The 24,244-nt window shown below is 39.5% G+C and overlaps 2 protein-coding genes across 3 annotated transcripts; one reads left to right on the top strand and one right to left on the bottom strand.

The window, feature by feature from the left end:
• Positions 1-194: 194 nt before the first annotated feature.
• Positions 195-9,079, bottom strand: ubap1 (ubiquitin associated protein 1). Its single transcript, XM_041779083.1, has 7 exons — positions 8,943-9,079; positions 5,375-5,424; positions 5,157-5,281; positions 3,920-4,732; positions 3,630-3,788; positions 3,005-3,106; positions 195-2,865 (listed from the first exon to the last, which is right to left on the bottom strand). The coding sequence occupies exons 2-7, from the start codon at positions 5,412-5,414 to the stop codon at positions 2,725-2,727; spliced, it is 1,380 nt and encodes a 459-aa protein (XP_041635017.1). The 5' UTR covers positions 5,415-5,424; positions 8,943-9,079; the 3' UTR covers positions 195-2,724.
• A 1,032-nt stretch (positions 9,080-10,111) lies between these two features.
• ube2r2 (ubiquitin-conjugating enzyme E2R 2) lies at positions 10,112-24,058 on the top strand. Of its 2 annotated transcripts, none has more exons than XM_041782554.1 (6): positions 10,112-10,696; positions 11,025-11,214; positions 15,237-15,323; positions 17,738-17,835; positions 18,837-18,971; positions 19,056-24,058. In XM_041782554.1, the coding sequence occupies exons 2-6, from the start codon at positions 11,038-11,040 to the stop codon at positions 19,339-19,341; spliced, it is 783 nt and encodes a 260-aa protein (XP_041638488.1). In that variant the 5' UTR covers positions 10,112-10,696; positions 11,025-11,037; the 3' UTR covers positions 19,342-24,058. The 2 variants fall into 2 exon arrangements, with proteins under 2 accessions (XP_041638488.1, XP_041638486.1); XM_041782552.1 differs by having other exon boundaries at positions 11,021-11,214.
• The last annotated feature ends 186 nt before the right edge of the window (positions 24,059-24,244 follow it).

The raw sequence follows: 24,244 nt of genomic DNA, 5'->3' as shown, positions 1-24,244 counted from the left end.
ACTCACAATACCTAGATGGAGAATCATCTGTATTGTTTATGTCTTGTCTATGCCTATGTATAGCATTAGTTATACAAGACAAAACAGGGAGCTGGAGAATTGTCTTCCTCTCCAGAAATATGTACACATATAAAACACAACCATTAATAGGTTGAGCTAAATAAGCAACACCAGCACCGATCAACAGTCTCACCACTGAAAAGATGTGCACATTTAATTGTGGATTTTTCAAATAATTCAAAGGAAAAACGTAACATTTTTCAAATCACAGTTCACGAGCTTGGGAAACAATCACTGATCTTACCCACCATCAAAAATTTCAGTGTTCACTGGTCTAACACCCCATGTTTAATTACACACTGACTTTAAATTTGATCTGATGTACTGTAAGATGGCCTGATTGAAAAAACAAAAAAACAAACAAAAAAAAAACTTCAAACTTATTTCTACAGCTTAAAGACCATGACACAAATGGGAGGTCCAGAACCTGCTGTGGTGAATTCACTCCTATTTGTGTGGCTGTAAGAAAAGAGAGTAAGTGGATTTAAAATTTTTTCGTGCATGATTAAGGAAACCACGCTTGTGTTATGTAAGTGCTACAATAACACTACTCATGTCTATCTGTAGAGTAATGTACCAGTCTTCTTTACCACAGAGAAACAAGACAGAAGATATCTTAAACCTGACCTGCATAAATGTTAATTGTCCAATTCTCATGTACTTCCACATCTTATATCATCTTCATTTCCCGCACCAGGCACTTTCCTAACAAATAAAGAATATGAATGTATTCAATGACAGATACATCACAAAAGCGAGGTTTTGCTCATCCTTTTTTTGTTTCAATGTTTGTTTATATGGTGCATACTCCTGGTTGTGATTTTTTTTACTAAATAATAAAAAACTGTCTGTTTTACACTGCCATTTAACATTGGTGATGGTTTGATGTTTAGCAGTGGTGGAACACAGAAAAACTACTGTACCTGCCCACAAATTAAATCCCAGTTTTCCCAGTCACATTTTGCTAATTTTAAGCCCTTAATCTGTTACCATGCCAATCTCAATCCCCATTAACACCACAGAACTCAAGATTATGGAAAATTCAGCCATTTTTTGCCCATAGTGCAACTGATCAGATATGTTTTACAAACATATGTAGCATTGAACTCAAAGGGTAATTAAAAAATATAAAAATAAAGGTTTTCTGATCTCCTCTTTAACAATAACACCCAATAAACAGTTGGGAAAATGCTTTTGTGGTGACTGAACTTTTTAAGTCTTCATTTAAGATGTTTGAGGCGACAACAAACTTACAATCAAGACTATTACACTTGAAAAACTGTGGACAAGTCAACAAATCAATGTCATGTTTGATAAAAATTATGGCATGAAATCAGATTTTAACCATGGCAGAAATCACCCTTTTTGAGTTCAATCCAAATTTCCAGCCTCTTCCATAACCCCCAACAATATCTCAAGGCTCAAAGTGCCACCTGACAATCACACACTATGAAATGTCTCTATTGCACTGTGACGAGGCTGCAAACACAACCCTCACTTACATTTCATTTCTTTTTTTTTTTTTAACCACTCACTCTTTTCCAGTCTGCAAAAACAAAAGTCTGTGGTGATTTAAAAAAGCATCACCTTTGTAAGTTAACTTAACTTACATTATCAAACCAAACTCTTTATTTTAAATGAAAGTGTCAGTGTACTATTTTAAATAACTTGAACATAAAGAAACGTGTCTGTGCAGTGTGACACATCAGTGCCAGTGGTTTATGGGACAACATTTAGTAATTTCCTATGGAGATATTTCTCCTGATTTCTCCTCACTTTGTTACCAGGCCATTCCAGTGCAGGTCAAAGAGCCTACTAGGGCAATAGTATCTCTTGTGTTTTGAGTTATGATGACTAAGGATCAATAATGCAGTTCTTTAAACAGAAAGCAAAGAAATGGTGTCTTTGAATTATGTGACAAACGTGCCCAAATGAACAGAAAAATAGACAATAATGAATGAAAGAATAAAGCAGAACAGAAAAAGGTGCAGGGCACCAGAGCAGAGAGGGCACTTCTTGAGACTCAGTTATCTGTCTGGCAACGGGGCCTTGAATTTCTTTTTTATATATATTTTTTAAATTTTTTTTTTTTTTTTTTTTACTTTAAATGTTAGTTGGTTCAGTTCAAAGATAGCCTCTTCAAGGCCCCCAGTCCCCTCCACCATTTACTAGGTCTGCAGTGAGCAGTGGAAGATGGCAGCTTAGTTGTTTGGGAGTTTAGAGAGTTCAAACTGGTCTGTATGTGATGCATTAAGAGGCTGTCATCAGCCTCTCTTTCAGTCCTGCAGTCACATAAACACTTCCTTGTAGAAGTAGAACAGCATTAAAATGCCATAGCCCAATTCTTCCAGTTTCTTCTTCACAGCTGATACGTACTTTCCTTTTTAAATACCCTAGAAGTACCAAATCCTGGAACAAAACCAGAGTATTTTGTAGAAAAAGAACAACTACAACCCCCTCCACAGGCACACAGTCTTCAAGAAGTGCTGAAACACAACACAATTTATCAAGGAGAGAAATACAACTGTCTCCCAGCTGTCCCTTCCACAAACAAGGCAAGGGCAGGGTATGGTGTGATAGAGTGGAAAGAAGGAAAGGGGCTGTGTTGGCTAGTAGCGGGAGGCAAGCCTTGGGCCGGGCTTTAGTTGGGCTGGTTAGCTTAGCTCAGCTAGCTGCAGCCCGAGCCATCAGGTCCTCTAAAGCCTTGTCCTGATCGTTGTTGTGGACCAGCAGCACTTCTTTGATGGTGTCTCGTTCAAAACCCATTTCACCAAATCTTGACATGAGTTCAAGAAACTGAAGGGCCTGGAAAGGATGAAAAAGGGGAACTAATTTGATCTCATCATAGATGTTGAGGTATCTTATTTTAGATCAGTATTGTCTATATAACATTTTGATAATGCATCTTTCACCATACTGTTGCATAATGGCAAACTAAACAAACCTTTTCCTCTGAGCACTGGTACATCTCTAAGCATTCCTCCACTGCACTTGCATCAAAGCCCCGCTCACACAGACGTCCATGGACAAACAGATAGTCCAGCACCTGAGACAAACAGTAGGTACATGTTCATTCATTATGCATGTTTAAAATCTCGCTTTTTTTTGTATAGCTAAAGCCAGTCATTACATAGATCTCGCTTAGAAAAATTAGAAATGCATGGTTTCCTGATTCACTTTGACAAAATAATGAGCAGATAAATTGACTTAAATAAATGTAAGGTTCATTAATTGTCTTCAATACATTGCATGTGTCTCAAAAGTTATCATTAACTGATGTAAATTTACAGTTTAAACCCAGCTTGAAACAAAGAAAATCCTGTCTATGAACCCTTTTTATTTTGCCTATCCCCTTATGATTGGAAGGATCAAGCTGTGTGGGATTTGTTGAATAGATCAAAGGGCTGTGCACAATGCCTTAACCTTGAGAAAAAGGGCAGCGTGATTAAACCATTTAATTCTAAATGAACACAATAAAAAAGTACAGTAACAATAAACTGTGATGCCCACTGGTAAGTTAATTTGCAAACATTCCAGATATCCGCTCATAGGTGTGAGAGATGTCCCACCTGCTCCACATTCTGCCCTTGTCTCTGCATGGCCCGTAGTACACCCTCATAAGAGTAGCCCATGCCCACGAGGGTTTCCACACACTGGCGTTCACTGGGGGTCATGCTGAGAAGGGCTCCTCCACATGGCAGACCTGCAGATCCTGATCCCGGGTTAACCTAGAGTTAAAAATTGAGGGTTGATAGGATTCTTGACATTCCTAATTTACCATCACTGCTTAATCCACATCACTTTATCCCACACAGCCAATGTACACAAATGGATATAGAGAATACAAAGTCATGCTCACTGGTTTTGGTGCACCACTCTTGATGTGGCTTTGAGGCTCAGGGGCAACAATAACTTGGGTTTTGGGAATGGTTGGCGGGCTGCCATTTGGAAGGTTGTGTCTGGGGGCAGGGATGGGTGTGGGGAGTGGGCTGTACCTCACTGGCTCTGGGTCACCAGAGTCAGAGAGCTTGGGAAAAGTGAGAGAGCGGATGTTACATGGTCGATCATCCGTCTCAAAGCCTGCTCTCCCAGGGTGCCCAACTCTGTCCATGTCCAGCAAGGCAACCAACCCGTTGGGTTTATGTGCAAAGCCAGGTTTGGCTGTGAGGCTGGTGTTGGTGCTTGGAGGGGAGGGGCTGTTTCCACGTGACTCAGGCCCCCTCTGGGAGACCTCAGGCTGGGTTACAGATGGAGGAGGCTGAGGTTGAGGCTGGCTCTGGAGGATGCTCCTGAGCTCCTCCTTATCGTCCAAAGTTTTGAGCTCAAGCTTGTCGAAGGGGTCCTCCTCACGCTCAAAGTCAGCTAGGTTGAGGCTGTGCTGTTGGGGAGTGCTAGGCTGGGCTTTCCTAGGACCAAGACTAGGTGCAGGCAGTGGGGTAAGGATGGCGTTGTGGCTCAGCCCTGCCAGGACTGGGTTCATTGCTGGTGGTAGAAGGTCCTGGTCCTCTGCAGCCGACTGGGGTTTCTTGCCTCCACCACCATCAATGTCCTTGGCTTGTGCCAAACGCTCCCTGCTTTCTGCCTCCTGCTTGGCTGTGATTTCTTCTGCTGCTCTGGCCTCAGCAAGCTCAACTGCCCAGCGCACACTACGTCTCTCCAGAGAAAAGTCATACTGTTGAGACCACAGTAATAAGAAGAATGAAGGTAATAGGTGCAGAATGCACATAGAGAAACAGAGAAAAGGAGAAAAAGTAAGCACTACAAAATCTTATCTTACTACACAGATCCAACACCCAAAAATTGTATGCACATTATTTAAATAAATTTCATTCTACGGCCAGCATTTGCTTGACCAAAACTGAAAGCTAAACACAAGCTGACCTGAAAAATGATACCTTCTCTTCCGTGCCCAACAGGACCAAACATGCCCATAAACATAATACTGATAAAGCAGGACTAAGGGCAGGGCCCTTAACAATCATAGAAATAACATAACTGCAAGTCAGCACAGTTAAGCCACGCTGAGAGTATATTTAAAAGTAGCATACCTCAACCAACATAGCTGCAAAGTCAACATAACACTGTAGGTGACTAACCTGTGTGTCCACCAGCAATGAGTCACAGTCTGGGAGACAGAAACCAACAGGGAGTCCTACTTTGGCTGGACAGCGAAACTTGTCGTTGATCTTAAAGGGAACGTCATCAAGGTAGCTGATGGGTCCTTTTTGGAAAGAAAAAAGGTTGGTAATGTTTAGGAATGGTCACGAACCTAAAACTTAACCCAAAGTATCAGTCAAGTCATATAAGCTCTTACCATTGTTGTACGCATCTGATCCAGACTTCCTCGCAGCCATTTAGAGACTCCTAAAACAAACACAGGTAAACCAGGTGTAAACAGAGTGTTTTGCACTGTTAACTTAACAACGTGACTGGTTTTCAAGAAAAATTAAATTTTTTCATTAAAGACGAAGGTGCAACAGTGTCACAATACCCAGGTTCACAGTGCTAAGAAAACTTTCCAAGAGAAAGTCTATCGAAACATGAGCAGGATAACACTTTTTTTAAATAGTGAAAACTGACCATTCAATTCAATCTCCAATAACCCATTGAACTTCAGCCATTTTTCAGATGAAGTCACATAATCCCGTTACTTGCACATGCCGTGCAACAATGCCCGACATTATGAATACAGAGCAGCCACTGTTCTCACATCCGCTGAACAACAGAACTTTAATCCATTTGCTGGTGTAGACTGATATTTAGCAGAAAAAGTGATAGATTTGATGGACTTACAGGTCAACAGGGAGACTTCTAAGAAAAGTACCTTATGCCCAGATAGACTGCATTTTTTCATTTTAACATTATACCTCTGTTGTTACTCTACCTGGCTTTTTTCTTTCTTTTTTTAACACTTGCACAGATTTTTTATACTTATATTTGATGAAAATACTGTAATTCTGGAGTTATCAGGCACTTAAATTTTCTTCATGCTTATCAATAGTTCTTTAACCATATGAAAGAAACACTAAATCAAGTGGGTTGGTTATATGTTCTTAGTTTGCCACCGCAAAAGAATACTGAAGTCTTAAGATCCCTGTCTATTTGATAAAATAGAAATCTCTCAAATCCTCCATGACACTATAAACAGCATGCTGCCACAGAACAAATGTCAGAAAATGAAATTAAAAATAAATATATACAGGCATAGATTTGCATGACTGAAGTGGTTTCTCTTTGACAAATAGGTCAGTGACAAGTTATTAGCAATAAAAAAAACTACAATAAAAAAGTATAATGATTGATGCTCTGTCAGAGTGGGTAATAAGCAATTGACAAATCTTTGATAAAACCTTTATATATTTTCTTACACCTCAAGAATAACACATTCATTATTGACAATAAACATATATCTTTTTAAGTATTCGTTTAAAAAATAAATTACTAGACAGACGAAGTAACAATAATAATAACGTCATTTGTATAGCCCTTTTAAAAACAATGGTTTACAAAGTACATTGAAATTAAGAAATAAAAAGGGTTAGCAAAGTAGTTTTAGGATTACTTATTAAATAAAACAGCTTGTCAGTAAAATGGGATAAAAGTATGAGGTATACATGTCTTGTTCAAAATTCTTATGCCATCACCAAAATACAAAGACTCTTCCATAAATAATATCACCACTGAACCACAAAAGTAACAAGTCATTCCATCTAAGAAAACTGGCATCAGAAATGTTTGACATTATAGCTTTGAAAATGGTGAAATGATATGTCTAATTTTAAATACTAGAAATGCAGCATATAAGTGATTTAATGTAGGTATTGAAAGATATTAGCTTAAAAAGTGAACTATCCTTATCTGCAGATATGAACATTTCTGAAGCTATTCACAACCAATATTTTGATCATTAATATCAGCCTTTATAAGCTGTAAATATCTGCTGTATAAACATTTAAGTTTAAACAAACCTTCATCAGCAGAAGTGTTTTTCTTTAGACATCATCGCCATACTTTCACTTTTAAGGGTGTTGTAATGACTAGAATATGTTAATTTGTTCATCCTAAAACTTTAAATTGTGCATTTCATGGACTGAAATTTAAGGTCAGACTGCACAAATTAATCCAAATTTAGATTACATCGCAATTTGTCGTCTGTCATCCCAGGAATTGTATCCCTGGAAAAACTTGGAAAATATGTCTATGGAAGTAGGTGTGTTTTTTCTGCAGAAATTGAAAAAGCCCCTGGAACTTTTGGGATTTGACTATAATTTTGACTTAATAGATAACATAGTGGATAATTAGAGCATTTTCAGAATTAGAGTAATGGACACAAGTGTGTCTGAATACCATAATTTGGGTTACTTTGCAGTGTCTTATTTCAATTTCTTATCTAGGCTATGTCAAAACACTTTTTATTACGTGGATCATCCAGTCCTGTAGCATTGTTATTTGTTTGTCTGTTAGCTTTGTTCTGTTACATTTCTTAAAACTCAATCAACACAATTTTAAATATCACAGTATGCTCCAGCACAATTTTCAAATTGCAGAAGAAGGAAAATTTCTTTGATGTAAAATATGTGAAGAAATACCAGTATAATGCATTTTAGAGGTCGGGATACACATCAAGCACACATCCATGAGTCATTTTTTTTCTAGAATAATTTGCAAAAAACACTTGTTAAAAACGAGAAAGACAAAAAAAAAACATTCTCTTATTCTCTTTCAAACAACATTTCATATCAAATTTGAAAAATTGTCCAGCTCTAGTTTAATCTTGCTGATATTACATTCAGCTAAAATTATTTTGTAAATAAATACCAGCAGTGGATATGGACAAAAATCCATGATTGTGCAGCCCTACAAAATACATTAACAGGCCCTTCAACAGGCTTTAATTCCAACATAATTCCTGCATTAGTTAGAAAAAACTTTATGAGAGTTATCTGTTATTTCAAACAATCATAATTAGTTTACTATTATATGCTGCATCTACATCTGTCCCTGGTTAATCAAAAGCCTGACACCAGTCTGCTCTATGTTTAATCATGTGTGGAAATGGGCTACTTGTGATTAGGGGGCATCTTGTGATCAGAGGGAATCCTTCAATGCAAACTGTGCAACTCCGATTGATTCTGTGCAAGAGTTAATTCCATACAGTCGTTAGCTTGAAGTACTTAAATTAACTCTAGTAGCTAATGTGTTATGTAACTCCCCACAAGTTAATGTTCTCTGTAGCTAACGACATTTCAAGTTAGCTTCTAACGCTATGCTCTTGACAGTATGGTTTCGTCCTGTTAATGTTAGTATTCACGATATCAGAGATAACGACACGGGACAACTCGGCAAGTGGTTTGTTATACTTGGTAGCTTGCTAATTTAGCAGAGCTGAAATGCTCACAACTCCATTTGGTTAAAATGAATCGCGATTACTGCAGATATCACATTTACGTGGTGTTTACGTTTCAATGTCACATTTAAATACCCCTACAGACATGAGTTTATAAGCGAAGGCCGAGAAATTTATTAGTTTGTGTTACTGGGGACATGATACCGACAATTAGCAACATGCTAAGCTATTACTATCTTTGGGTACTTCTAGCTCAACACGCTAACAGCGAACATACAGTGACAGTTTAGCCAAAAAGTCAGCAGCACGTACGACAATAGTTGATATTTTCTAAAGAATTAGGTCGTTTAGTATAGTTCATAGACATTTATCACAAGTCTCTGGGTCATTTATATCGGGCAATTCTTGCTAATACGTTTCGCTTCAGTAGTGGCCTGTCTGTAATGTTATGTGGCTGATAGGACAGACCGCTGTCTGTGCTGCCACCGCCCCTCAATAAAAACTGAGCCTACATACAAACACAAACTCATCTCACCTATATCTGCTCCGTCTTGTTCTCTCAAATTCCGAATTTCTTCTCGTCGAGGCGGCACTCAATTTTAAACTTATCTCCGAATGAGTTTTATTTATCCTGACATCTCTTTCCTGCTTCAGCGTGGGACGCCATCTTGATTTGTCAAGCTCCCTTCCACTGGTTCCTGTCTGACGTCACTCATCTGCATGACGTAGGACCATCACAACGCTTCACGCGCTGCAACCAGTGTGTGGTTGTGTAGAGAGGAAAAATATAACAGGGTAAATAATAGCCTCGCCTAAATAGAAAACATCAATCATAGTAAAAAACAAGAAAACATTTTTTTAAACCGAGGAAGAGATATAAGAATGACGCAAACACAAAATGTTGTTAATATAAAAAGCATAAATCGTTTTAAAATGTGCTTATTTGTACTTCAAACATTTTATATCATAAGACCTGGGCCGATTATAGTAATTATGTCATAAGGAAATTCAGTTTTCAGGTAAATCAAGAAAACTTTGAATTGTTTAGCATCCATTTCTTTGCCTCTCTTCATGGTTAACCTCCCTAGTTCATTGGCTTTGTATGATTTTTTTGAAGGCCATATTGAACAACCAAGTTTATGAATCCCCCCAAAAATTCACATTTTAAGGCTTTAAATATTATTTTCAGAACTTAGACAGGCTTCATTATCTTCTTAGCTTCAGCACTGAGGTTATAAATTTGACTAACATTGCCTTCCATTACCAACTTTACAGAGTATATTTAAGCCACAAAACCTCTAAATTAATATTACCTATTAAAAAATTTTACAGAAGAGAAGAAGAAAGCCACATGGTGTGATTGAGGATTACAAACGATAAACTCGGGAATTCCGTGGATATATCTTTTATTTGTAATTTGTGATTACAGTAAACGTAGAAACTGCCTTTTTTGTAAACCCACAACAACAATATAGAACACAAAAACATTAAACTAGGGGTAAATTGGGCTGTTGAGCCTTTTACCATACTCACACAAATTTATAAGGAAGCTATTAAAAGTCACTGGATACCGTTCTGTTGCACTTGAAATATCTTGAACTGCACACTTTTTAAAAGAAAATATTCTTCCTCGCTTTTTCAGCGTCGAGGACGCGCACGTCACGTTCAGACCTGTACGTGCTTTACGTACTTCTGACACGCGCAATGATAGCCGGAAGCACCGATGGGAGGAAAATAAAAATCGATGAAATCTACTGTAATACGCGAGTATAAACCTTTTACTCACTGTACTTTTCGCGACCATAGGCTCGAATATATCGTCCTTTAACACTGCCACTGTGCCGCGGGGGACGGCAGTGAGTAGAAAAGCTGCTCCGTTTGAACGAAGTTGCTCGGTAGGGGTTTAGCTGACGTGTGGAGAAGTTGAGACTGCCAGAGAGCAGATAAACAAACATAAACAAGCAGGGATCAGCTGAGCGCCTATCCGAACCGAACCAGCAGCGAGGAGTGATGTCAGGGGGGACGAGTTTCCTCTTTTGAGCCCAAGAATGATCCACAGGAGACCGTGACTTACACTGATACTAGCTCCATGTCAACTGTCAACACTGGCACACAAAGAATTTCGGAAACACAACACGAGGACCAGCCATAGGCTTCAGCAGAAAACCCACTGCTTCTGCCACTGTCTGTGACAAGACATAGCCAGACTAGCATGGACAACCAATGAGTATATCTTCCTGTTTTCAGCTGTAACTAAACAAATACAAATAACAGTACAAGGAGACAGAGGTAAACACTTTTTATTAACTTTGCTTCTTCACTAGAAAAGGCCTGCGAACCTAAACACTGACCTATGCTAGCTTTGCAGGCTACATATCCTGTTTGTGTCTGAATTATTTACTTGGTGTTAAGGACTTACATCTGTTCTCTGTTGTTGTTTCTTACTCTTAGCTATTTCCTCTTTAATGTCGATGTAAACAAAGCTAATCGATAGTTGGTGTGGCTGCAGAGTCAACAGTTGCCTTAACATCTAAAATATATACGGTTTAGGTATCTTGACAGCTTCACTGAGGCCATTACTTACATATGCATCCTTTTTTTGTACTGCTGAAGTCAGACGTGGGATCAACATGGCCCACCAGGCAACCCCTAGTTCACAGAAAGCCCTGATGATGGAGCTGAAGTCTTTGCAGGAGCAGCCTGTGGAGGGTTTTCGCATCACTCTCGTGGAGGAGTCTGACCTCTACAACTGGGAAGTGGCCATCTTCGGACCCCCCAACACCCTGTATGAGGGCGGCTATTTTAAGGTGGGGGAAAAACTCTTAATTTCCAAAAGTGCAGATAACTACATTGAGCATATCCAGATTATAAGATAGATTCATTAAAATGATTTATAGCCATTAGCAGGTTATTATATTGTGTGTGCATGGTGCAACTGTTCTCCAGGTCAGTTTTTCTCTCTAAGTAGGATATATGGGATATTGCTGCAACTTGGAAAGCAGCCAGGTAGTTCAGTGACACTGACTCTGCTTGAACCCACAGTGTCAAATCAGGTAAAATCTTATAATACAAGACTTTGAATCTATAATGCAACAATGACCTGGCTCACCTCCACTGTTCTAACATTTTTTTTCAGTTTTTACATATTTTCAGGCAGCCATTTATATTTCTATAATCTTTAGCCCTCCTCCCCGTCCCTCCATTCTCCTTGTCCAGCCTTCCCCCCCTCACTGTATGATGGTTGTGCTTCAGATGGCTATTTTTAGCTGTGAGACCGATATAAATGGCACCTCAGCGCAGAGCAAGAGTAAGAGAGAAGGGCAAGATGGGACTGATCTTGCTGTCTTCCATGATACTTATACAGTGAAACATTTACAAAAAAACCAGCACAGTGAGAGCCTGCATACAAGTTTGGGCAGTGCAGATGACACTGTGGCTTTCCAGGAATTTAAAAGTAAAACAGAGCAGGCCTTGTTGTTGCACTAGTTCAACTGAAATTCATTGATTGAATCATGTTCTGTCCTTACAGTAACTGGCTACATCTACTGTAAAGCCAAGTTAAATCAGTTTGAACTTTATAGCCTTGAATATTAAAAGTAATTTTCAGGCTTTTTCTCCAGCAATCTGCATCCATATTATATTACATGCTCTATCCTTAGACCCTGAGGTTGGATAAAGAAAAATCTACACACATAAACAGACTGAAAATGTTGGCTACATAAGAGCACTGAAGAATACATGCCCCCTTCAGGACAGTTAGTTTTTTTTATATTTGACAGCTTATAGCAGAGACAACTGCAGCACAGCAACACAAAGTTAAAGGACGCTGCAAGCACTTAAAAAAGAGGATCATAATCAGAAACAAAAAAAACGTGCAGAAGTGACAAGATTCATTAAGCTATAGGTTCCTATTTACCAGACCCTCGTGCTAATAAAACATATCATAGGGCACCTTATTGCTTGCTCATTTCTGAGCCTCTATAGCGCCAATATAATTGAATATTATTCTGAGACAGATTTGTTCTATCTGGTGTGTTAAAGAAAGACATGAAAAAGTTTCTATTTTGGAGGGATGTGATTAATTTAAATTTAATAACATTTTGGGCAGGGCTACATACAGAGCCCATAAAAAGGATTTATCCCTTTGGAAACCCATTTGATTTTATAAGTTAGTCGTGGTCAATTTGATTTGTTTTTTTGACCAAAAGAATTACCAAAAAATCTCTGTAATTTCAAAGTAAAAACAGATTTCTACAAAGTTATGTCAATTAAAAAATATGTGAGGTGAAATATGTCAGAGCATAAATATTCACCCCCTTCAAAGTAACTGGCCTATTTCAGCAAAGATCCAGCCAACTGGTGCTAGTAGTCTCATAGTTAGTGAAATGGAGATCACCTGAGTGTAGTGAATGTGTCTCAAGTGATAGTAGTATAAAGACACCTGTGTCTGGAAGGTCCAGTCACTGGTTAATCACTATTCCTTGCTGTCATTACTCCATGAAGACAAAAAACTCTCAAAGCGAGTCAGAGAAAAGGTTATTGATAAGGATAATTAGGGATAAGGATAAGTCAGGGGATGGATACAATAAAGTTTTCCAAGGCACAATACATCCCCTGGAGTTCAGTTAAATCCATTAACAAAAATGGAAGGAATATAGCACATGTGTAAATCTGCCTAGATCAGACCGTCCTCATAAACTGAGTGTAAAAAGGAGACTAGTGAGAGAGGCCACCAAGACACCTATGACTACTCTGAAGGAATTACAAGCTTCAGCAGCTGAGATGGTGGAGACTCTGCATACAACAACTGTTGCTTTGGTTCTTAACTAGTCAAAGAAAACTTTTAAAATCTGGACTAGAGTTCTGGAGTGGCCAAATTGTATTGACAACGATTGATTTATTAAGTCAATAAAAGGGTAAAACATCCAAGGGGGTGAAAATTTCTTAGAGGCACCTTAGTTGATTAACATGATCACAGTATTAAATTATGCAAAACACATGCCACAGAAGTCTGAATTTATCACAAAAAATAGAAATTATTTGAAGTAGAAAAAAGGGCTTTCTCATTCACATTTCACCCATTAGATGAAGGCTTTAGTAATGATCATACTTTTACATAATTGGAGGGATGCACTGGTATAAGCCAAATCCGGCCGTGTTGACAAACACTAGTCACTGGCTAATTACGTGTCATTAACAGATATCAGAAGCCAGTGTTGTGTCTACTAGATTTATGCGTGCATCTGGTGTAGCTGACTGCTGAATCAAAGAAAAGATTTTTTACAGGGCATAAGAAGGTACCAGTTTGACAAATTCTGTTCAGTTTTCATGGTGAAATGAGAGAAAATGCTGATGAGTGGGAGTGTTGCATAAAAAGCAGTGATAATAAAAACATTGGTATCGGCTAAACTGTTATTTTGAACATTTGTGTCGGTATCAGTCTTAATTTTTGTGAATCTTTAGATCATTGAGATGCATCCATCCATTTTCTATACCATGTATCCCGTTTGGGGTCATGGAGGGGGGGGCTGGAGCCTATCCCAGCTGTCATTGTCATTAGGTGGGGTACACCCAGGACTGGTCACCAGCCAGCCATGAGATGAGATGAGATTTAAGCTAGTTAGCTGCTACCTTAAATTTGTAGATGTCAATGCAGTAGTGAAAAAGTGCTGGATTTGGATTTAGCAGGGATATGTTTAGAATCCGGGTGGTAAATGAGACAGACAGCAGGCCAACTAGTGAAGCTGACTTAGGCCTTTTATGCACTGTTAACACCTGTTTGTTGAACTTTTCATTGTTATTGCAAAATTGAGTGGTGTAATCACATCTTTACTTTCTATGTTGCATGTGAAACACAGGCTGATATTTTGTTTCTGCTGCTGATTCCTGCATGCATCCTGTGGGGCAGGGATCTAAAGATCAAACTCTGCATTATCAAGCATTTTGATTAAGATTGTGTTGTTGTTCCTCTAATATAACCAACAGATATTAAGTGCAAGATCTATCAGTATACCAGGACATCAGTGTTTAATATGTTCCAAGGCTGCACCAGGGCAGAAGCTGCATGTAGAGTATTGATAGTCCTATCTGAGTGGCAGCAGGTCAGTGAGAGCTGGGGTGCTGTTATACACACACACCCAAGCCTTTCACCTAGTTAGTTACGAAACACTTTTTGAAACAGAACACAGAGCCGGCAGCCCTAACTTATGTGGAGTTTTATTATAATTCATTACAAAATATTAAGCACAAATGACGTCTGCTTGACCGTGACATGGATGCATAGGATGAATCTGTTTTATATGTGACTTCAAATCAAAATGTACACAGCTCCTCTGTGTTTGAATATGTGGTGTGGGTCATATTGTGAGGCCAGACAAGTCAACAAAGGGGGGCTTTGTTTTTAATGCTTCTCCCTGTTTGACTTGAACAGAAAACACAAAGTTATATCACCTCAGTCTGGACTTATCAAAGTTATGCTAACCCCAGACTGGCTGTAAACAGCTTTCTTAACCTTTTGCTGCCCGAATTGTGAAAGCATCTTGAAAGCAACATGTACCTCCTTGGGACACCTGTTAAATGCTGCTGTTCCAGATTGTTTCATGTTGGTTTTGTTTAAAGAAGCATAAAAGAAGGACTCTCCAGAGCATTTAACATTTCAAATCCATGTTCCAATCTGCCACAAGCACGCTCAAAACATCCACTCACTTCCCCCCTGTGGTCTCTGCACCCTAAGGCTGAGACTGGCAGGCTCAAAGGACAACACTTGGCAAGTCCAGCTTGGCTGTCTGGAGAACATATGTTGACCTTCATCCGCTGTTTGTTCTCATAGGCTCACATCAAGTTCCCAGTGGACTACCCATACTCCCCACCAACCTTTCGCTTCCTCACCAAGATGTGGCACCCCAACATCTATGAGGTAAATCATTTTTTTTGTGTGTGTTTGAAAATGGCTACAAAATGTGTGAAAATACTTGCAGTCAATTATGGATTTGTGTAGTTATTGACATTATATCTGGGCACAGAAGCCCTGCCCAGACATCCACCTATACATTGGATATACTAAGTTTTACCAAAAAATTCCCAATTGTTTTCTTGAGATCTCATCTTATTTATCTCTTAAACTCAGGATAGCTGCTGTTTTTCTTGTGATAAGGGAGAAAATTGTATTATGCTCTAGAAAGCAATCAGTAGACCAATTTGGAGTATAAATCACAAGTATGCCTCAGCTGTGTACAAGAAATTCTTACAGTGATTTTTGTTATGCTAGCATACTTAAATGATTAACTAAATGATTAACAAAGAGCTTAATACCAACCCAACCATACAAGGCAGATGTCTATCAGCCTATATCTCGTGACTGTAGGGGTTGACTGATATTGATTTTCTAGGGCCAGTACCGATAGTGGTCTACTGTAGACCATATCCTGGCACTTCAGGTCCTCACTATGTGCTTTCTTGAATTCAGTGGAGTTGCTTGAAGCCTATGTTGACTTCCAGAAGGTGTTCGACTTGGTGAGTAGAAATGCCTTCTGGAGATTTCTGGAGCTACACAGGATCCCACATTCGCTCATTCAGCTGGTACAAACCCTTTATTCTGTTACAGAGAGTACTTTGAAGTGTGGTGGCTCCACTTCTTGACTTATTCCCAGTTGATATTGGGGTGAGGCAGGGGTGCGTCTTAGCCCCTACACTCTTCAGTATCTGTATGGACTGGATAAAGGGGCAGGTAACAGGGGTAGTAGACTGTGGGGTATCATTTGGTGATGTACAGATCACTGATCTAGACTTTGCTGATGATGCTGTGATACTTGCGGAGATTGTAGTGATCTTTGCGGGGGCTCTTAACTTGCTGAGTGAGGAGGCTAAAGTGTTGGGAATGCATGTCTCCTGGGCCAAAACTAAGATCCAGGTATTTGGGGATGCTTTGTATGCTGTCATTGAATCTGGGTCTGTGAATGGTGGGAGCGTGGAAGTTGTAGAGCAGTTCACCCACCTTGGCAGTGTAATCCATCGATTCACTGACTGTGAGGCTGAGATCAAGAGCAGACTTGGACTTGCACATGGGGCGATGGGTTCACTGAGCGGTGACGCAGGTAGCTGAGCATCTGGACAAAAGTCAGAGTCCTTGTTCCTTCCAGACTTACTTTACTCTTTTGAGGCCTGGACATCGACTAATAGCCAGAGATGCCAACTGGACTCCCTTGTGACAACTTTTCTTCAGCGCTTTTTTGGATATTGTTGACAAGACTGTGCTAACAATACCCAAGTGTGTCTAATGTCGACGTGCTCCGGAGAGTGGTGATGGGAAGGGTCAGCTGGTTGATACAGGAACAACAGCTGCACTTGTACAGGCACCTGGTGCACTCCTGGGCCTGATTCATCTCACTGCATACTGGGTGCCCAGAACCTGGTGGGCTAGTCCAGTTCCCTGGGATGGCCGCATGGGTTGTTGAGGGGGCAGCTGGGAAGATACCTGGAGAGAAGGGGCATGGGCCTGGCATATGGTCATCAGGAAGCCAGAGCAGCACAGGACCAAGGTTGACACGGCAAACTGCTGAACTGGCATATGCTCCCATACCTGACCTGACCTGTGACCAGTAATTAGTAGTTCATGTAACTGTTAAGTATTATTTGGTACCAATACGCATTTACAGTAAAAATGAGACGTAACTGTCAGTATGTTATCTTCTTACTGAATATGAATAAGGGAGCCAAAGGAGAAAACACAACTCACAGCTGAGCCAAAGTAGCACACTTTTAAATAAATTAATTTAATCATCAGTCACAGATACAGATAATCAGTCACATGCTAATATTGGCTTGGATTATTGTTTTGTCCCCTACAGTTAAGTACAAGATTGTGCAGTTAAGTATGTGTCCAGAGAATTGTATGGCTTGAATTTTTCTACAGTATAGATGCAGGGTTTCTTCATAAGTATATGGTGATATCCAGTCCCTGTAACTCTGGCTATAGTTTTTTATCCTATCCACTGACCAGACTGTAAGTACAGGTCAAGAAATCTTATCCCATTGCTGAAGGTCAGCTTTTCACTGTAAGATAGTCTGTCATCTGCTGCTAAACAATTAGAATAGCTGGAGAATAGCCAAAACATTCTGATGTGAATTCACTGCAAGCTCCCACTAGCTTTGTTTGTTTTGGGCTTTTGTCACTCCAGGATCATAAGGGAAATAAGTCAAGATGTAGAGGAAAACGACCTTTAAATGTATCATTATCACCGGAAAACAGGGGAAACAAAATGCACGACACGTGTCGACCTGCAGTTTTCTATTCTTGACATTAATTATTCTGTTTATTTTGTTTATTTGCAGAATGGAGATGTGTGCATTTCTATCCTGCATCCTCCAGTAGATGACCCTCAGAGTGGGGAGTTACCCTCCGAAAGATGGAACCCAACCCAGAACGTCAGGTAACATCTGTCACATAGCCTTAAATATGCACTTGAATTTCTTTTTGTTTGTTTTTTTCTCATTTCAGTGTGCACGATTACTTAAGCATTAGTAAATAATGTAAACGGCAGTACATTTTGAAAAAAATTATCAAAGTCCTTATCCAACAAGCGGGTTTTTGGCCTAAAAATGGGTCACAAAGCCATTTTCAGTGGGTGTCAGATGTGCGTCTGGAAAAAACTGTGGCAAAAAGTCTTTGATGTGCCTTTATTTTGAAGGACATGTCTTTATACCTTGATTTCATCACATCCTTTCTTCCATCTCAAGCCCGAACTGCCACATTTTTATTAAATGATTTGATTAGGATTGAAAATTTTAAGAAATTTGGGTCGTATCTTATCATCAAGGAGGTGATGGGGGTCCTGATGTTGAGAACCCCTGATCTAAGTAAAGGCCCACTATACCTCCTCTGTAATTTGGGTTTTTGATTATAGGCTGTGGGAAAGAAAGCTGAGGGTGTGAGAAGTTTAGTGATGTTGAGGCATTTGGTAATCCCCCAGTTTGACTCTCTAACATATCTAATAAAGGCAGAATGACAGAAAGAATATGCTAGCAAAAGGAAAGAAAAAACGTTTCCCAAAAAATCCTCATGTAAAGTACATACAGCTCACAGTTTTAGTATTCCCTTGTTCTGAGTAACACTGTAAGAACAAGGAACTGCCGCAGGGTATGTATCAGAATTTCTTTTAAATTCAAAGTATCAGCATGGAGTCTGCCTGTGTGGAGGATTAGATGTAAAGTGCTGAGGCTGTGTTTGAAAACCTGTGCAGATTGAATGCTCCATGTAATTGAGCCACAAAGGGAAAGAGGTGAGTGAACTTCTCTGTCTAGGCTGGGATGAAGCTTACCAAAGAAAAGAAAGCCTGCATAGAGCTGTTCTTTCATACAATGGCAGGATCTGATACTAGAGTGTCCTCATTTTCACTCTCCATGTGTTTGTGTGCTGTTCCCTCACCATCAGGACTATCCTGCTTAGTGTGATCTCGCTGCTCAATGAGCCCAACACCTTCTCTCCGGCCAATGTGGATGCATCTGTCATGTTTCGCAAATGGAGGGACAGCAAAGGCAAGGACAAGGAGTATGCCGAGATTATCAGGTATTTATCATCCTGAATATGATTAGTTCATTAAGCATAAAGGAACATTTACTGACACTGATTGAATTCCTGTTTGGCCCACAGGAAGCAGGTGCTGTCAACAGCGGCAGAGGCTGAGCGCGATGGTGTCAAAGTGCCGACCACACTGGCTGAGTACTGCGTCCAGACCAGAGTCCCCTCTCAGGACAGCAGTTCGGACCTTCTCTACGACGACCTCTATGACGACGACATGGAGGAGGAGGACGAGGACGAAGATGAGAGCGAGATGGAGTCTGTAGGCGAGGCTGGAGGCTTCAGCACCGTGGAGGAGGGCAGTACATCCACCAGACGTTACGACAACCAGGATGACTCTGGCAACGAGGACTCGTGATGATCTGAGTGACAACTCCTCCTCCCTGCCAACTCCCCCATCAACATCCCCTTTGTCTTTTACATGTTGTGTTACAATTTCTGTGTGCGTGTGCGCAAATGTATGTGTGTGCACAGTGGGGTCAGAGGTTTACAGCCCAAAAACTTTTCATCATTTATTAAACTAATACAAATGGTTTCAACAGAGTAGTTTTCAGATGATAGGTTAGTTGGAACTGTTTTCACTGAAAGTTAGATTTTGGTGTTTTCACCGTTTGCCTTAATTACAGCTTGCACTCTGTTTTTTTTTTTTCTTTTTTTCAAAACTGAAGAGAATTATTCCAACGCTTTTTGGGAGCAACCTCTGAGTCTCTTTGGTGTTTCTCTAGGGGTGGAACCATCCCCTGCCTTGTTTCTTAAGCTAGAAAAGATGATTGTTTCACTATATGGTAAGAAGGCAAATAATCATGTTCAAGTTATTGACTCTGCCTAAGAAAAAACATGCCAACAACAAATATTTCTATTACCCTGTCCATGTCTAGTTTTTAAACCCTGTTATATCAATCCTCAATGCAACCAAAGCCCAAATTTCTTCAAGTATTCAGCAGTGAAAGCTCAGCATACTTCAGCCAATCCTAACCCATCTGGCTTGTTCTGGCTTTACATTTTGTCCTAACAGCACAAGTGTCAGACATTATCATCAACATCGTATACTCTTTGTCCACACTACATCCGTTAAAAGTGTAAGTCTCTGGCCCTGTGAATTTAGGGCTCCCCTCGTAAAAAGTAGCCTAAGATATCTTGTGATATTATTTATAAATGGGAAAAACAGAAGTGAGGCGTTGCATATTGACAAGCCTTTAGAGAGGTGTCTGGCTGTAGACTGTACATCTCTGACAGCCACTCACAGACCGTTCATCTGTGACATCATATATCTCAGCAAGGAAGTGCTGTACAACATATTTCCAGTTTTACTTTTTTAAAATTCAGATTTATTCAATAAACAATGTCTGGCATGGACATTCATGAAATAAACACTGTAAACATTACAGAATAATTAACATTTTTAAAAATAAAACCAAGGAAAAGGTTAATCTGGGATTAATTTATGTATAGACCCTTTATAAGTAGTTACACAGATGGTGGCTAACATAGCTGAGCTAGCTATGTAATTAACATTACTATATGAGGCAATGTAGCTAAGTTAGCTTTAGCAACATGAGCTTCAGCAAACGTAGCTTAAGCTAAAAAATCTACGTAGATAATGTACCTACATAGCTTGCATAGCTGCTTTATGAGCTTATCTTTAGCTACGTAGCTCTGGTTAAGCAGCTAACTGAGCTACATCATCTGCACTGGCTGCATTAAGTTTTTTCCTGTTATCAGACTGTTTACTTGGCTTTTTTAGGCATTTTGTTGTCAGCCTAACCGTAACACTTACCCTGAATGGAAGTTTAATCCCATTTTATTTCAGAAGTTTTAACGTGTATTTCTGTTCTGAGATATACTATGTCTCAGATGAACTGTCTGCAGGAGTGGCTGTCAGAAGTAATCATAGGGCAGCCAGACTGTCTTGAGGCCTTTTACAGCTTTAAGCTGAATAGCTTTGCCTCCATGCTGACACGAGTTGGAGCATGACATTTCAGATGATTATGGATATTATTCATTCAAACCATCTCTACTTTGTATAGCAGGCTAACAAACTCTGAGGAGTGAGGAAAGTGAAATAAAATCAAGAACATATTTCTTTTTTGGCACTCCTGATAACTTGTCATCTTCCTCTTTCCTTGTTCCTTACCAAACTCAAAGCTAGCAGCAGAAAGGAAAATAGGACCGGGGGACTGAGGATAATTGTTGTGCAGCAGCATGCTGCTTCACACTGCATTGCTCGCATGTTTCAAGCATGTCAGTCCTGATCCTTCTTTATTTACAGACATTCTCTGACATTACAAGTACCGTTATAACATGAGTCATAACAGTGTTAGAAACATTTTAGCAACTGTTACTTTGTTGTTAAAGCTCCCATGAAGGACTTTTAGTTTGTGTTCATTTCACACTGTATATGTTTAAGTATGTTTTAACAAAAAATATCTCATCCTTTAACAGTGGAATGTATTAATCATTACGAAATAGGTGTAAATTAAGGCTGTTTTGCTAGCATACTGTTCATTACTTTATCTGATGCTTATACATTGATTTAAGGCATTAATAATTACCACATAGGAACAATCAATCATGTTGCCTGTGGTTTTGTTTGCTTTTGTAGGTCATAAAGAGGCATCAGTATTAATTTAAGTCCATCTCATAATGTGTTAAAAACTCCTCACAGGGGCTTTAAAGGACCTTGATAAGACACAGAAGAATGCCAGTTACCTACAGACATCTCCCAAAGATTAAATTTGTGCAATTGGTTCTGACTATGATTTAAAAACCTTCTGCAGAGTAAACAAAGTGTCTTAGTTTCTGATAAATGATGAAAACAGACTGTCCTTGTGGTGATAACTTGGACTCCACTGTAGCTGTGTTGGATGCTTTCTGCTTTATCCATGATGTCTTTCCTTGTTTTGTTTTTTTATGTACCTTTTCTGTTCCATTTGTTGACTTTTTGTCCTACCTGACTTATCCCTTCATATCTCCCGGGATGGCTCAGACAGTCCAGCTAATGGACACATTGCTGTTTGGCTCATTAACTGGCCAATGAGCTTTTGTCCTCTGCCCTTCTCATGCCTGTCTGTTCAACTTTGATGCAATCAAACACAGGCTCTGCTGTGACACACGTTCATGTAAACGCTCCCTATTGATTACTGAGAGCAGCGGCATTTTATTTGGGGCTGAACAAGGTTCAGACCCTTTCTGGAGTCGCCTCCTACGCCTCTCTCTGCCTCTTAAACCTCAGGGCCTCAAGAAGACTTTCACTGAGAGAGAAGTCAAAGAAACACTTCAAACATAAATTCTGCTCCTCACCTCCATCTCTTTTTCTTACTTTCTGCATCACCGGATGATTCTAGAGGGCAGAAAGTGAAGACGACTGAGTGTGTTTATGCCACTGAGTGTTGCTGCTGGTCCTGATTTGGGTCTATTAAGATGTTTTCGTTCCTGGTAGTCAAAATTTGAGAAGCTCAAAATCCACCTGAATGGACTTTCTATCTTTAAAGACATCGCTCTTATTATTTTGGGAAGTCAATGCGATAAAAATGTTACATTTTGGCATCGTGACTCCAATTGAAGCTTAAAAGCAACTTGGAAAACTGGACATTGTTACTGTGCTTTTCCACATCCAGAGTCTGTTTATCTACATGCAGCTTAGCTACACATCTGAATGAATATGACACTGATTGCCTGATATTTTGTGTGTCTGTGTGTGTGTTTATTTACATTTACTTTCTATCTATATTGAGAGCTTTTCTTTTTTCTAGTTCCTGTTTTTTTGGCAGACTTCTGTCACATGAGTGAGTTTTCCCGTTGACCTTTTTTTGCCTCTGTCTAGAAAACATTCAGAGTGTTTGCACTGTGTTGCTGTCTGGCCTGAATGGACAGTGGATTTAGATGAAATAAAACACCTTCTGAGTATTAAACCTTTGAACACACTGAACGACAAAATGTGACTAATATTGCTTGTAAGACATCAAACACAGTTTAAGCTGTGTTTTATGGCTGTTGGATTCAGTCTGTTGGCCTTTTCAACACGATGGAGCTCTGCGCAATCTTTGTATTCAAATCAATGGATTTTATGCCAAGGAAACCGAGAAAGGCGCCACAACCGTTCATTTTAAAGACAGTGGAGCATTGGTTGCATGTAGTGGATTTGATCTTTTTGAATAAACTCTAAACGAGAGTCCTTTTGGATTTTAATGTGAAGCCAAAGGAGTGTAATATTTCCTCTTGGCCCTGTTTTGGAGGCCCACAGAAACTGGATTCTGTCAAGAACAGGGAGAGGAAATCCACTCCTGAACTGGATCTTTAATGGATTTGATATCAAGGCACACCTGGAGGCACACAGACGCCACAGATTCTGAACTTTTCTCGTTGTGGTCCCATTTTTAGCCCGTCACTCACCATAAAGAGACAAGTTTAAAACGATGTATTGAAATGTTAAAGTGTCATGTATGTCTGATAATCAATTAGATTGATATATTGGTCATTAAGCTTATTTGCCTTTCGGGGATGAGTTCAATTAGAAGGGTGATACACATCTAATTTTAGATACTTTTCAAACATGCCCTGCAGCCGGTTGGTGTTTAGCTTTGCTCAAAGACAAGAAATAGGGTCTAACAGCTTACCTATACCAGCAACAGGTGGACTAGCACCTCTTTAAGCTATGGAGAGGACCTTTCATTTTGCTCTGATTTTTGGCACCCCCTGTGGACAGAGTTGTCAATGCTTATCTGTTTTTAACAGTTGTGTTTTACCGTCCCTGTAAAGCAAAATCCAAACTTTTCTGTCTTAACACATTAGATATGTTGGAATAAGGTTGCTGTAAACAGGTGAAAAAACTGGCATCTACATGTGACTACATTTTTTATTTAGCGGACTATTGGTAAAAGTATCATAGCAGGGAGATTTGTGCCAGAAAACAGTAAATTTAATCCCAAACTTCTGTCTCCTTTCTCTTAAAGAGAAGATTTTTTTTTTTTTTTTAATTTGAGAGGATCATATTTCTCGTGAGTGGGTGTGGCTTCAGCTCATTCAGCCGACACACCCACACCATCCTAGAGCAGATTTTACTGCCTCAATTTTCATGATTTTGAAGCTTAACTTCATAAACTCAGAGATGTTTTTCATGACTTGAATTTGGCCTGGTGGTTCATAACACAGTGGCCGATCATACAAAAAATCTAAAATACAGATTTATTATTGCTTTGCAGGTACTTGAACAGTCCTGCTTTATCTTAAGAGTCAGTTGTACCCCTCATTGTTACTCCCGC

This window comes from Cheilinus undulatus, linkage group 3 (genome assembly GCF_018320785.1).
Source record: "Cheilinus undulatus linkage group 3, ASM1832078v1, whole genome shotgun sequence".
In the NCBI taxonomy this organism is placed as follows: Eukaryota; Metazoa; Chordata; class Actinopteri; order Labriformes; family Labridae; genus Cheilinus; species Cheilinus undulatus.
Note: the sequence above shows the minus strand (reverse complement) of the source record. Positions and strands in the feature narration are given on the sequence as shown.

Coding starts and splice junctions, on each gene's coding strand:
- ubap1 (XM_041779083.1), bottom strand. CDS start 5,414: ATGGCTGCGAGGAAGTCTGGATCAGATGCGTACAACAATG. Junction 3,107..3,629: donor AAGGGCAGAATGTGGAGCAG/GTGGGACATCTC, acceptor TGTTTGTCTCAG/GTGCTGGACTATCTGTTTGT. Junction 2,866..3,004: donor ACCAGTGCTCAGAGGAAAAG/GTTTGTTTAGTT, acceptor CATCCTTTCCAG/GCCCTTCAGTTTCTTGAACT.
- ube2r2 (XM_041782554.1), top strand. CDS start 11,038: ATGGCCCACCAGGCAACCCCTAGTTCACAGAAAGCCCTGATGATGGAG. Junction 11,215..15,236: donor ATGAGGGCGGCTATTTTAAG/GTGGGGGAAAAA, acceptor TTGTTCTCATAG/GCTCACATCAAGTTCCCAGT. Junction 15,324..17,737: donor GGCACCCCAACATCTATGAG/GTAAATCATTTT, acceptor GTTTATTTGCAG/AATGGAGATGTGTGCATTTC.